This window comes from Euprymna scolopes, chromosome 37 (assembly GCF_053919585.1).
Source record: "Euprymna scolopes isolate OS-2025 chromosome 37, ASM5391958v1, whole genome shotgun sequence".
NCBI classification, from domain to species: Eukaryota; Metazoa; Mollusca; class Cephalopoda; order Sepiida; family Sepiolidae; genus Euprymna; species Euprymna scolopes.
Window position 1 is genome coordinate 31,428,458 of NC_136518.1, and position 16,670 is coordinate 31,445,127.

Here is a 16,670-nt window from a genome sequence, read left to right on the forward strand (position 1 = left end):
GAGGAGGAGTATCTAAAATAAGAGATGAATTGAATAAGACTGTTATGTTTTCTGCTTGATGTTATCACCAACTTATTGCGATCATCATTAGTGAGTGCAGAAACAAGGTGAGATTCATTATTGTTGAAAAAACACTTCCACAAATGTTTACAATCATATATTTAATCATTCTCACACATAGTTGTAAAACATAAATGAAATGGATTTAGAAAACAAAAGGTGGCAAATCAAACTTCTTTTGTTATACAAAAAAGAAAAAAATCGAATATACGTTATGCAAAATAGTTTGATTGTCACACTGTTAATTCAGCAGTACCAAATATCGATGTTGATTGAGTTTTTTTTTCTCTTACCACTAACCAATATTTCAGGATCGATCTCTTCTTCAATTAAGAATTATAAGTATTTTTTGTGTTTCAGTTATTTTAACTGAACATTTTTTTTAATGGAAATGTTTTATGTATTGGTTGAAGAGAGTATTGATAGAATGTTGTCATAGATGTGAAATGGATAAAACTTATTCAAATTTGAGCATGTCATACATGTGCGTGTTAGTTCTAGATGAATGTGTTATTAGTATAACATGGTAAATAGCATTTGTTTTAATATTTCCCTTTCTATTAATGTTCTGAAATGATTTGTGGTTTTTATTCTCTTTCATGTTCATTTTTTGGGAGTGGATTTTATTAAAACCTATGCTATTGCAAAGAAAGGCAATACGAATGAAAACAATATAAAAGCAATAATTGGCAAAGTTTTAATGAAAGAATAAAATATACAGAATTGTATAAAGAAATTTTTGCTGAATTGAAGAAATCCATCCAGAAAAATTGACATCCGCTTCAAACATTAAATATGTGCAATTGCATAGAAATATATTTTGCAATAAATATTAAAAGTTATGGTTTCGGTTACAAAAACAGTGTCCATTAAAACTTTGAAACATCAAGCAGTGTTCAAAATGTTGTTTACTCCAAAAAGCTGATTTATGATACGTCTTGATTATCTAAATACAAAACATAATTTTTAATAAATCGTTTTTATGTTATTCTATTATTTCCTTTTTATTGGCACAATCTTCAGTTTATTTTTTAAATCTCATCTCAAAGTCCACCAATCAATATGTTGCATTTGTTTTCTTGCATGAAATTCTCATAATAATAAAAAAGGCAACTATTTTCAAACTTCTTTGATAACACACATCAATGTTCTGTTTCAATACAAAGAAATTGTGTTTTTCTAGAAAAATTTTAGATTAACAAATTCTGGCAAACATTGGAACATATTTAATAAAAAATTATTCTTTTAAAATATTTGTCACTTTAATTCTTATTCTAGAAATTATCATCATTTGTGTTATCTTAACGGAAATATTTTCTATAAATGATGGAACAATTGTGTGCCACAATAATGATGAAATCAGAAGTGATCAGTTACACTGTTTCTGTCAACAGAAACAGATGCCCATCTACACTTCAGCCATGACCAATAAGAACATGGTTTGGCCATTCATCGTAAATACTAATTCCATAGTAACAAAGAAGAAAAGAGAAACATGGAGAGAAGAAATAAAAATCAAGTGATTTATTCATTTGAAGCAACAAAAGATTTTTATGAAAAGAGAAACATGGAGAGAAGAAATAAAAATCAAGTGATTTATTCATTTGAAGCAACAAAAGATTTTTATGAAAAGAGAAACATGGAGAGAAGAAATAAAAATCAAGTGATTTATTCATTTGGAGCAACAAAATGTATTTGTTCTGATGATGCACTTATTCTTTTCTGTCATTGGTCAGTGAAAAAATCGTTCTAAACTGTGGCATTTTTTATTTTAATCCAAAGTGCCCTTTTTTGGGAAGCTTTATTTGACATTAAAAGCTGACCTTTAGCCTCTTGGAGAGGCAAATAAATAAAAATATTTCTGCATACTGCTATGAATACAATTTGTGAGAAAATGCATTACAATGTTGTGTGAAAGACAAGAAATTAATATTACACCCCCCCCCCCCCATTACTAATCATACATAATGTTCAAATACAAAATTGTTTGGAGAAGACAAGAAAACGGCGTTGATTGCTATGCAGATAACACCTTTCAAATTATATTTCATGTTTAGAGACATTTCATTTAAAAGTTTTGAAGGCAACCTACACTTCTGTCAGTAACTATTATTGGTAAATGGAACAAATTTGGTTATTTTTTAAATTTTTCATAGACAAAAATGTACAATTTTACTGTTTTGTTCAATTTGTAATTACATTTTGAATGTGAGAAAAAAGATTTTTAAATCATGATGCACTTTTATTTCTTTTGTTTTGGAATTTAAAAATAATTGTAATAATCTTTCAAAACTCATTAAAATTATATGGATTCATAGTCTAATGGCTAAAAGCGTTGATTAATAATCAATTCTCAGTGAGAGTCTTCTGAAAGATGCAGGTAATACGCAAGCAGTAATAACATAAATGCAACACTTCTAACTGGTGAATCAAATAAAACATTCAGTTTGAAATTGTGAACATGGACATTTAAAAAGATGCAGCTGAAAAATGTTGGAATTTCAATAAAAATAGCCACCGAATAATTAAAAGTTTATTCACTTATTTGAAACTTTGTATCAAGAAAAATGCATTCATACATACTTTGCATGATTATTTTATATGTAAACACTAAACTGAAAACGATTTTATTTTTAAATAAATAACAATGACGGGGAGGGCAAGGATATACATTAAAAGAGAATTGAGTTTTATAGTTTTACAATAGTTACATTCATCACAAGTGGTGACATGTAATAAAATAGTGTGTATGATTTTATTACATAAAAAATTGGTTAAAATCTTTTTTGGCAGTTGAGAGAAAATTATATTAGTTTTAGCAGATGTATGAAAGATGAAAAAAGTGGAATAAAATTATTTGTATTAAACAACAGTTCAATTTGTCATGAAAATAATTAATTCTTTGTGAAAGAAGAAAACAAAACAAAATTTAATCCTCGTGTTCGAAAAAGTCTTCTTGTTGACTAAAAACTCAGATTGTTTTTATTTAATTGAACTACTTCAGAATAGTTTCATTCAATCCGAGCTGAGCCTTGACTATTTAAAGTGAGCAATTTCAAAGACCGCAAGATCTGAAAGTAAAAAAGAGTTGAGTTACAATTAATCTCAAATCATTAACTCAAATTAAAATAGTTTAGTGAAATAAGTTTTATTCAATTCTTAGGAATTACAAATGTGAATTCTTGTTCAGAATTTTCCTTATATTAAAAAAAAAAAAAAAAAAAAGAAAAATTCACATAGGTATTACATAGGTACCTTTGAAATGAAAATATCATATTCCAAATATTATTTAAATTGATGAAGTATTTAAATAAAAAAAACAAAAACATTTTTAAGCGATTAGTAATTTGTAAGCATTTTAACATAAATCTTGCAAGTTTGAATTATTGTTGAATCACCCTTTTCTTTATTAAAAATAGTTTTCAAAATAGCAGACAATACAGCCACTTTTCCATCTATATTTTTATAAAGTAATAGAGTTTGTGTGTTTCTGTCTGTGTGTACAGCTCTCCATCATCAACGAAATATAAAGGAGGTAAGAGGGTAGATCTCTCCTGGTAGAGAAACATTAGAACCCATTTTAGGATGTTTCTGTTATAGGAGACATAAGAATCTTTGCCTAATTTCTTTATATACTATTCTACAAACCACCCCCATATCGAATGACTTATGCTCATTTGCATATCACATTATATTAAATCTCTTTAACTAATTACCTCGACCTTCTTACATATTGGAAATATTCTAATCATTTCAACTGTACTATTTACAAAATCTATTTAACATTTAATCTATCTATCTATATATCACATTATATTAAATCTCTTTAACTAATTACCTCGACCTATATGTGTGTGCCACAGACGATTTCTGATTGGTTAATCCAATAATCACATCTCCTAAAAAACAATCGTTTCTACACTCTTACCTTTACCATAAAATATTATGGCTTTATTTATTGTCCATCTTGGAAGGGTTTAATTTTTTAATAACTTGTTATTTACAAATTAAAAAAATACGAAACTATTATACAGAACTAAACTACACGAAACACGCACACACGCACACACACACGTTCACTACCGTCACGTTGTTATGGCAACCAAACTCGCTTACTTACATAAACAGTAAACACACACAGTAAATGTGATTTTCTTCATTTTCTCATTTCACTCGTGGTCTTAAATTCATTTCGGGTTTGTATTACTGTACACATAGATTCGAATAAGTTGCCAAAATACAAATATATAACAAATAAATGTTATCAAAGGCAAGCTAAATTACTTTTTTACCAAACTGGATATATTTTTCGTGTTTTTATTCAATTTAACATGTTTATTCAGCTCGAAAAGCATACAGTGTTTACCGATGTATTGGAAAATTCAAGATGGCGGCCGATTCTCTCTTTAACACGGTAAGTTTGGAAAAAGGTGTAATAAATAAAAAACCGGTTAAAATACTGTTAAAAACTCGCTCAATATATGTTACCGTGACATAGGTTGACATATATTCGGCGGGTTTTTAATAGTATTTTGTATAGTTTTTTATTTATAACACCTTTTCCCAAACTTACGGTGTTAAAGAATGTGTGAGACGCCATCTTAAATTTTCCAACACATCGGTAAACACTGTATTCTTTTCGAGCTGAATAAACATGTTAAATTGAATAAAAACACAAAAAATATATCCAGTTTTTATCGTTTTTTTACCTTCTCTGAAATAGTACAAAAAAAAAAACAAAAAAAAAACGGAAGGTACTTTTACAGAATGTTAAACTAACCCTAACCGATGTTTTATGTTTAGTTTAGGAAAAGTCAGAAGAAACAAAAGTCATTATTGCATGAAATATACGTATTTAGTTGAAGTATTGTTTACGTCAATTCTTTCGAAGAAATTTAGCAAGAATACCTGTAAACCAGGAAATCGGTAAAATGTCATCATGGATGAATACTTGTCTATTATAATTTCTACCCTTGACAAATACTTAGCCATAACAAAAGAGATTTATTGTTCAGATTGTTTTTGAGATTGATTTCTAAAAAGATATTTTATAAATAAAATCGACTTTAAAATTAAAGACTTAAATTACAATAATTGAATTTAAACATTCTTATTTCAATATTTGGCACATAACACCTGCAAAAATGATCACAATGTCAGGATTTCATTTTATTTCAGAATCGATGGCAAATTGTGTAGATTGATATCTCATTATATTAAATACTAATATTTAACATTAGTTTATCATTTAAGCCGATAAAAAGCCCTTTTTTTTTTTCGAGTCATAAAAGGATTTGGAGTTTCCTAATCAACCTTTCGGGTGCAGTTGCACGCTCTCAAAATAACTAAAGTGTTGGCTTTAAAAAAATTGGTTCATTAAAACTAAACAGGTTTAGTTTTAATAAAAAAAAAAAAATTAAAAAAAAATCGCTTTGGTATTTAAATATGTCGTATGGTTATCCCTAATCGCTGAATAAAACCGCTAACGAGTTGAATGATTACGACATAAAATTAAACTCGGGTTCCTGAAACGGAAACTTCGTTTGTTTTTGTTTTTTTCTTATCAATATATTTACATTGTTATTTTGTTTTCATTTTCAATCATTCGAACAGTTTTCTTTTTCAAGTAATCCAAGTTACAAAATTCCCACTGTTTACTATGCTAAAATCACAATGACTAATGTATACCTATTAACCCTTATCCTTGAGTGGCCTCTGGGCCTTGATAAGTGGTGACACCCATGTAAAAAAAAAAAAAAATCACTCGAACAGTTTTCTTTTTATAATGTACAGTTTAAAAAGTTTAAAAACTATATAGTTTTTACTTCAGGAAAATTAATGGGTCAGTTTTTACGATGTGCCCTGTTAAAATACTGTTAAAAACTCGCTCAATATATGTTACCGTGACATAGGTTGACATATATTCGGCGGGTTTTTAATAGTATTTTGTATAGTTTTTTATTTATAACACCTTTTCCCAAACTTACAGTGTTAAAGAGGGTGTGAGACGCCATCTTGAATTTTCCAACACATCGGTAAACACTGTATGTTTTTCGAGCTGAATAAATATATTACATTGAATAAAAACACAAAAAATATATCCAGTTAGGTAGAAAAGTAACTTATCTTGCCTTTGATAACATTTATATATTTGTTTTTGACTATTTTTTCGAATCTATGTGTACAGTAATACAAACCCACGATATGAATACTCACGTTGTTATATATATATATATATATATATATATATATATATATATATATATATAATGAGGTTATAGCAGTTAAAAAACATTTTTAAAACACACACACACCTTTTTCAAAGTGATCAGAAATCGTATAAAAGTAAAAAGGGTAAATTTTTACTTACTTTCCAACTTAATCACCTTTAACGTGACTTTTACAGTTTTTTTTTAAATGGAATTCATTTACCGATACAAAAGAAATGATAAGTAAATAAATCCATAAATAAATATTATAAATGGTTTATTTTAATACTTGCCAGAATGCGGAGGAAAATGAATGAAGGGGGAGGGGAATAAAATAAAAACATTATGGAAACCGAGTAAGTTTGAAAGAATTGCTTTGCACAGAAAGAAATTAATGAAAAAATAAAATTAAATTTCTTTTCTTTCTTGATTTTTTTATGAAAAAGGAAGTCAAAATTAAGACTATAAAAAACAATTTTTATTAAGAGCAAACCTCAGTCGTCAGGTCTGTAAAAAAAGACGTGGAATAATAAATGTTTTCTAATACAAATTGTTTTTACTTATGTGTTCATTTGTCTCTTTGAAGTTCGTTTGTTTAATATATCGGTTTGCAATATAATTTTGTCATTCTGTCAGACTCAAATTTTAAATCTATATATCTATAAAAGTGAAAGTGTGTGTGTGTGTGTGTGTCTGTGTACATTTCCCTACGAAATAGCTCTGTCAATTTTTAGTCTACAGACTCGAAATTTGATATACAGGGTACTGAGATTTGGAAAAATCTATGTGATTGGTTTTTAGCCAGAAGTTTGGCGATTAAGGGGTCAAAGTTCAACGATTTGAGCTTTGAGAACTCTACCAAACTTCTCCGACAATTTTGGGTCTACACACTTGAAATTTTAGATATAGCTTCCGTGGACATGGATCTAACTTAATAACTTGATTTGAGCCCAAAACAATAACTTTCAGGGGTCATAATAGGGGTCAAAGTTTAAAAAATTACCCCCTTTTTTTTGCTCAGCATACACCTCCAAACACCCGGGCAACGCCGGGCACCCATGCTAGTTACATATAAAAATTTGATTTTCTTATTTAAAGAGAATAGAGAGAAAATATCAAAATCGCATTTGCAAAGGTGATAAAAGTTGCTGACACGTCTATGATAAAATTGGGTTTATTATGTCATACTAATACCACTGGGGGTGGGGAATTCTTACTCAAATTTGCCATTATAAAAGTTCCAATTAACATTGCATATATCTCTCAAAACAAACACTATCTTGCACGTAATGCACTGATGAAGAGCATCAATATGCAATCATTAAATGCAAAGAAACTACAATTAGGCATTAGATAAATACTGCATATTCATTGTGGATTGTGTTAACAGTAATAACAAACCACTCAATCGTTCTCGGTATGTAATTCTGATTACTTACATGGCAAAGCACATCCTCAGGGATTATTGGAGAACAGCAGTATAGTGTGTGCCATCCTGCAATATCACAATATCCTTATTCAAGGTATTGGTCTAACTCTGATAGACCTATTGCTCCTCTCCCAATTTTGTGATTTTATACTATCCCAATGCACATTATAGAAATCACGTGCAAAATGGATAGCTCCAGCTCAGAAGTACGAAATAAGCCTGTCTCCACACAGTGCTCAGCTAGAAATGATACAGTTATACATTATATACTCTATGGTCTCTTTGAAAAGAAAAAATAGTTTCATTACATTGTCCAAACAATTTATAAATGCGGAACAATAGGCCCAATTGTTGAAACTTTCTCTAACTATTAATATCAATTTAGGATTGATGAGTCCGGTGTGCAGATTCCTCACCAAACTTGAAGCATCCAAAATTCTAGTCCCAATACCTAGTGCTTTGTACAGATTTCCCAACCAAACACCTTAGAATTCTCATGTATCTAAAACATATCATATATCTAATTCATGTATCTAATACATATCATATATCTAATTCACATATCTAATACATATCATATATCTAATTCACACAACTAATACATATCATATATCTAATTCACATATCTAATACATATAACATGTATCTAATTCACACAACTAATACATATCATATATCTAATTCACACAACTAATACATATCATATATCTAATTCACATATCTAATACATATCATATATCTAATTCACATATCTAATACATATCATATATCTAATTCACACAACTAATACATATCATATATCTAATTCACACAACTAATACATATCATATATCTAATTCACATATCTAATACATATCATATATCTAATTAACACAACTAATACATATCATATATCTAATTCACATATCTAATACATATCATATATCTAATTCACACAACTAATACATATCATATATCTAATTCACACAACTTATACATATCATATATCTAATTCACATATCTAATACATATCATATATCTAATTCACACATCTAATACATATCATATATCTCATTCACATATCTAATACATATCATATATCTAATTCACATATCTAATACATATCATATATCTAATTAACACAACTAATACATATCATATATCTAATTCACACATCTAATACATATCATATATCTAATTCACATATCTAATACATATCATATATCTAATTCACACAACTAGTACATATCATATATCTAATTCACACAACTAATACATATCATATATCTAATTCACACATCCAATACATATCATATATCTAATTCACATATCTAATACATATCATATATCTAATTCACACAACTAATACATATCATATATCTAATTCACACATCTAATACATATCATATTTCTAATTCACATATCTAATACATATCACATATCTAATACACATCATATATCTAATTCACATATCTAATACATATCATATATCTAATTCACACAACTAATACATATCATATATCTAATTCACACATCTAATACATATCATATATCTAATTCACATATCTAATACATATCATATATCTATTTCACACATCTAATACATATCATATATCTCATTCACATATCTAATACATATCATATATCTAATTCACATATCTAATACATATCATATATCTAATTCACACAACTAATACATATCATATATCTAATTCACACATTTAATACATATCATATATCTAATTCACATATCTAATACATATCATATATCTAATTCACACATCTAATACATATATATCTAATTCACACAACTAATACATATCATATATCTAATTCACACAACTAATACATATCATATATCTAATTCACATATCTAATACATACCACATATCTAATACATATCATATATCTAATTCACACAACTAATACATATCATATATCTAATTCACACATCTAATACATATCATATATCTAATTCACATATCTAATACATATCATATATCTAATTCACACAACTAATACATATCATATATCTAATTCACACAACTAATACATATCATATATCTAATTCACATATCTAATACATATCACATATCTAATACATATCATATATCTAATTCACATATCTAATACATATCATATATCTAATTCACACAACTAATACATATCATATATCTAATTCACATATCTAATACATATCATACATCTATTTCACATATCTAATACATATCATATATCTAATTCACACAACTAATACATATCATATATCTAATTCACATATCTAATACATATCATATATCTAATTCACACAACTAATACATATCATATATCTAATTCACATATCTAATACATATCATATATCTAATTCACACAACTAATACATATCATATATCTAATTCACACAACTAATACATATCATATATCTAATTCACATATCTAATACATATCATATATCTAATTCACATATCTAATACATATCATATATCTAATTCACACAACTAATACATATCATACATCTAATTCACACAACTAATACATATCATATATCTAATTCACACAACTAATACATATCATACATCTAATTCACATATCTAATACATATCATATATCTTATTCACATATCTAATACATATCATATATCTAATTCACATATCTAATACATATCATATATCTAATTCACATATCTAATACATATCATATATCTAATTCACACAACTAATACATATCATATATCTAATTCACATATCTAATACATATCATACATCTAATTCACACATCTAATACATATCATATATCTAATTCACACAACTAATACATATCATATATCTAATTCACATATCTAATACATATCATACATCTAATTCACACAACTAATACATATCATATATCTTATTCACATATCTAATACATACTATATATCTTATTCACAGATCTAATACATATCATATATCTAATTCACATATCTAATACATATCACATCTAATTCACACAACTAATACATATCATATATCTTATTCACATATCTAATACATATCATATATCTAATTCATATATCTTATACATATCATATATCTAATTCATATATCTAATACATATCATATATCTAATTCATATATCTAATACATATCATATATCTAATTCATATATCTAATACATATCATATATATAATTCACACATCTAATACATATCATATATCTAATACATATCATATATCTAATACATATCATATATCCAATGCATGTATGTAATAAATATCATATATCTAATGCATGTGTCTAATACATATATATCTAATTCATGTATCTAAAACACATGTATTTAATTAATGTATCTTATACATATCATCTATCTAATTCATGTTTCTAATACATATATATTTAATTCATGTTTCTAATACATATATATTTAATTCATGTATCTAATATTATTGTGTCTGCACAAATAATTAACAAGAACACAGAAAGTAAAGGTATAACAATAATATATTAGGCAGAAAACTTATATACATATTTACATGTCTTCAGATATACTTCAGTTGGAGATATTCCGGCAGGTGGCGTGTTGCATGTCGCAACATAGGCGTCTTGGCTATTTGGCGGTCGTTGCAGAGCTCCCTCAGTATTGATGATTGATACCTTTATATATCTCACTCACCCATCTATGTTAATGAGTGGACGTCTCCACAACCCCCCCCCCTCCCAAGATTTGAAGTTGTGTAGATTTCAATATCTTTTTCTCTTAGGGTTCATTATAATTGGTTCTGTAAACTTTCTTTTCCTTCCCGATCTTCTCGGTTCGGGCATGGTTTGTGGTGGTTCGATATCAAACGCTTCGTATAGTATATCAATTGGATCTTCCTTTTCATAAGGTTTGTCATGTTCGTTGTCTTTTATCTGACGTTTTCTCAATTGATTTTGATGTCTTTTGTGTATCCCTTTTGCACCTTTTATCATGTAGACCAAGTTGCCGATACGTTTATCTTCCGTACCAAGCTCCCAATATGAAATATTATTTTTCATACATTTAAAATATACACGATCACCAGGTTTAAACCTTTTATGTGACGTGCGCATAGTTTGATGGACGATTGCTTGCTTTGGTATTAATTTATCAAATGGTGATTTTATTTTTCTAACAAGCATTAATTCTGCTGGCGATAATTTCGACGGTGTATTTGGGTTCTTAGTTATCCTGTATATTTACAGGAATTGTTGTAATGCTTTATCTGTCGGGGTCCCTAATGATTTTCTAAGTATCTACAAACCTTTCCGCTAATCCATTTGATCCAGGGTGGAACGGTGGTGGAGTTATATGTTTTACCTGAAAAGTGTCACAAAAGTCATTGAAATCACTTGATGTAAATTGTGTTCCCTTATCTGTAACTATAATGTCTAGCACACCAAAATGTGCAAATATTTCATGCAGAAAACTTATTGTTTTATTTGTCGTCAAGTTCTTGAAACGCTTTACTTCAGGCCATCTGGAAAAACTATCTACTACGATTAGGTAGTATTGTCCTTCGGTCGGCCCAGCAAAGTCTATATGAATGTGTGACCATGGATGGTCAGATTTTTTCCAAGGTTTATGGACTATCGGTGGTGCTTTTGCGGTTAACGCACAACCTTTACACTTGTTTACTGTTAGTGCAATATCCACATCCATGTTATGCCAGTAAACGTAACTCCGCATAAGTGCCTTCATCCTATTTATACCCGAGTGTCCTGTATGAAAATCACGTAAGATCTTTTTCTGCAAGGTTTTCGGGATAACAACTCTTTCACTACATAATCAAACATCATTGCATACGGAAAATATGCTTTGCGTTTTTTCATCATTTTCCCTTATTTTTTTCTTTATGTCTGTGATGACATCGTCATTTTCAGCCTCCTTTTTTATATTTTCAATTAACATGACTGGTAATTCTTTTATTATATTCGCCACCATGTTTTTTCCCTCATAATTGGAACGTATAGCTGCAATTACTGACTCTTCAAGGGTTTCCTCCATTTTCGGTATAAGCCTTGACAGGCCATCCGCATGACCTATTTTTTTCGAACCCAGATGTTTTATTTGAAAGTCATAATTTAGCAAGAGCGTACCCCAACGGAGTAGGCGATTTGCTGTATATACTGGCAAGCCCTTTTTTGAACCAAAAATTGTCACTAGGGGCTTGTGATCTGTTTCCAGTATAAAGTTTCTCGCGTACAGGTAACGGTGGAATTTCGTCACCTCAAAAATAATGCTTAACCCCTCTTTTTCTATTTGAGAGTAAGCCTTTTCTGCCGAAAGTAGTGTCCTTGAGGCGTGAGCTATAGGTTTCTTCAATCCATCTGGCAGGATATGCTGTATACACGCTCCTATACCGTATGAGCTTGCATCACTTGCACCACTTATTTCTAATTTTGGGTCGTAATACGTTAAAATAGATCGGACGTCAGCGTCTTTTTAATTTTCTCAAATGTGTCTTGATATTCTTTTGTCCATATCCATGGTGTTATCTTTAATAACTCGTTAAACAGAGCTCTTAGGTCATGCATTCCTTTGATAAATACTTGGTAGTAGTTTGCGAGACCTAAGAAACTTTGTAGAGTCGTCACGTTATGTGGTGCTGGCATGTTTTTAATTGCTATCGATCTTTCCGAATCTGAGCGTTGACCGTCTTTATTTATTATTTGCCCTTTGATTTTGTCTAAACAAAATTCGCATTTGTTTTCTTTCACCTTGAATCTGTATTCGTTTATTCTTGTGAATACTTCTTTTAGATGCTCTTGGTGTTCACTTATGGACATGCTCCTGATGATTATGTCATCCAAGTATGCACAAGCACAATCTATTCCGTTCAGCATTGTATCCATTGCTTGTTGGAAAATCGCCGGCGCGACTTTGATCCTAAAGAGTAGACAGTTGTATTTGAACAACCCTTTGTGCATGTTAATGCATAATATCTTCGAGCATTCTTCTTCCATCGGATTTGTAAATAGGCGTCAGACAAATCTATTTTTGAAAAAATTTTGCCACCATTTAGTCTGGCAAATATCTCCTCAGGGCTTGGTAAAGGATAGTGGTGGTCTTTTAATTCATCGTTTAGACCCGTAGAAAAGTCTGTACAGACTCTAATTTGTTCCAACTTTTTTTTTACGTACACCATAGGGGCTGCCCAGACGATAGTTTCGATTTTCAATAAGATGTCTGTTTTTTCAATCCATTTAGCTCGTTATTTATTTTGTCTAAACCGGTGAATGGTACGTTCCGTTTTTTCTTAAACACCAGTGTTGCATCCTTTTTAGCTCGAACGAAGCCTTAAATTTATTGCATCTTCCCAGTCCAGTAGTAAATATTTCTGGGAATTTCTTTTTTAGATCGTTTTTAATATTTTCTGATGTTGGGGTGCAACCGGTTATTTTTCTACAAAAAGCGTTAATTGGTTTATCCCAAAGATTGAATTTTTCAATCCAGTCAATTCCCAATAAGTTCTCGCTTTCTTTTATTATGAAGATTTTCAATTTCTTTGTCGTGTCATTTAAATTGATGGGCAGGATGACCTCTCCTTCGAATTTTATTTGTCACTGTTCATGCACCTTTACTTGACTTTTGAAAAGTCGGTTTACCCAGCTTTTTCCAAGTGTTGACGTTTATTAACAACAAATCCGATCAAGAGTCAAGCTGAAATTTCACTTGTTTGTCGAAAATATTTACTGATACATATTTTCGTAAATTATTTTTCCCTTTCTCGTTTGTTCTCATTTGGTGTACTCTATTTTTTGTTCTGCAGCAAACACTCTTATGTCCAACTTTATCACAATTGTAGCACCTGGTATTTTTGTAAGGACAATCCTTTTCCAAATGTTTTTCATCACATCTTCTGCAATTATTATCTGATACTGTCTTTTTATAATTCCTTTGGTTATTATCGCAATTTCGTTTCTGTCGTTATTATATTGACTATTATCATAATTTCGTTTTCTGTAGTCATTATAATTTGAGTATTTATAATTTGCGTATTTTTTTGGTTTTTTAATCTTCCTAATGTATACCACTCGTGCTTCTTCTATATCTCTGGAATCTTTTTTTAGTGATACTGCCCTTTGGCAATCTTCTGCTAATTTCTGCAATGTCAGGCCTTGTTCTGTCTCTAATTTTGAGAGAACGTGTCTTCGGATCTCTGAATTTTTGTGAATACTAGACCCTGTGCAAAGATTAAGCATTTGAAATCGTCCACCGTGAGTTCCGATAATTTGAAGTTGTTGCAGTTTTTGTTTACTACTGACGCGTATGTCAGGTAGTCCTGCTCATCAGTTTTCTTAAGATTCATACATGACCATCTCTTGTGGAAAAGAGACATGTTCGGTCCGAATAACTCCTTAAGAAGCTTTATGGTCTCAGCGAAATCTAACAGATTCGTTCTCCTTAGCAATATGAAATCAACAAATTTTCAATGTTCACTGGTACCACGCTTTCGAAGTAATAAACTTACTTTCTTTCCATTTGGCCAGTTTTCGCAATCTGTTTCGAAAATATCTTCATACCTCTTGAAGTATGCATCAAAAGTTTTATCCTCTTCCGGTACGTATGTGAACACATCTATGCTGTTAACAATTGTTGTGTTGGAGAAGGTTGTATTACTTTCTTGTATGGAATTAACTGTTAATCTTTCTAACAGTTCTTTCTGTTCAAGTTGCATCTGCGTGAACCTTTCTTCCTGCCTTTCTAGGCATTTTATGAGTCGTTCATTTTGTCTTTCGTCTCTTTCTGTGTATAGCGTTTACTGTTCTTTTTGTAGGATCTGCTGATTCTACATGAACTGTGTCATTATTTTAGCAAATTCCTCCATCTTGTTTTTTTTTTTTTTTCAAAGATTAGTAAAATCAGTCTATTTTACTAATTCACTTTTTACAATAACTACGAACAACCGTTTTTAGGTTCACTTTTTTTCAACCGAATTCTATCGATATATTATTTTTTGTGTTGAACCTTTCTTTTTCCCTTTTGCTATTGAGGGATAAAAAAAAATGTATTTTATTTTTTCTCTTAATCCGTTAAGTTATGATTATGTACAAGAATTCTTTTTAAAAAAAAATCCTTTCTTGGTACAGCTGAAAAAAAAAATCCCTTTTCTCCTTCAAGACAATTTGCATAAATTAGTTCACGGTATACTAGCGAAAAACACCTTTTTTTTTTCTTTGACTTTCGTAGTCACTTTTAAATGGTTATTGGTATTTTGCTTTCAAGTATCCAGTGTTCGAATATTTTGTAGTTACTTTCGTTTGTTTTTATTTTGTTTTTGTTTTGTTTTTTTGTTCGACAGTGATAACTTTCCGCATAAATTATTTTTCGAATACTGTTGCTGTGTCTAACAGTGAATTCTTGAGTAAATCTTTGTTCGAGAATTTTGTAGTTACTTTCGTTTGTTTTTTTATTTTCTTCCAACAGTGATAACTTTCCGCGTAAATTATTTTTCGAATACTGTTGCTGTGTCTAACAGTGAATTCTCAAGTAAATCTTTTTCAAAGTCCTCGATGTTACTGTTGTGTTCAACAGTAGATTTTTTTTTTTTCTTCGAGTACGTTTTTTTTTTTTCAATCTTTCTTGAGTAAGTATTTTTCGTACATCACTGTTGAGTTTAGTAGTGGATTATCCCACGTAAGTCTTTTTTTGAATTCTTGAGGCCACTGTTGTGTTTAATAGTGGATTTTATCCTGCGTAAGTCTTTTTTCGAATTCCCGTCGCCACTGTTGTGTCTGCACAAATAATTAACAAGAACACAAAAAGTAAAGGTATAACAATAATATATTAGGCAGAAAAGTTATATACATATTTACATGTCTTCAGATATACTTCAGTTGGAGATATTCCGGCAGGTGGCGTGTTGCATGTCTTACTGGAGGCAACATAGGTGTCTTGCCTATTTGGCGGTCGTTGCAGAACTTTGCCGGTATTGGTGATTGATACCTTTATATATCTCACTCACCCATCTATGTTAATTAGTGGACGT

The 16,670-nt window shown here is 29.7% G+C and overlaps 1 protein-coding gene across 2 annotated transcripts in view; it reads right to left on the reverse strand.

The window, feature by feature from the left end:
• Positions 1 to 734: 734 nt before the first annotated feature.
• The window catches only part of LOC145261118 (SKA complex subunit 2-like), a 92,203-nt gene continuing 76,267 nt past the window's right edge, over positions 735 to 16,670 (reverse strand). For both annotated transcript variants that reach the window (XM_080119361.1, XM_080119360.1), the window contains one exon: positions 735 to 3,131. In XM_080119361.1, coding sequence (XP_079975487.1) covers positions 3,072 to 3,131 — 60 coding nt within the window. In that variant the 3' untranslated portion in view covers positions 735 to 3,071. The remainder of the gene's footprint in view (positions 3,132 to 16,670) is intronic.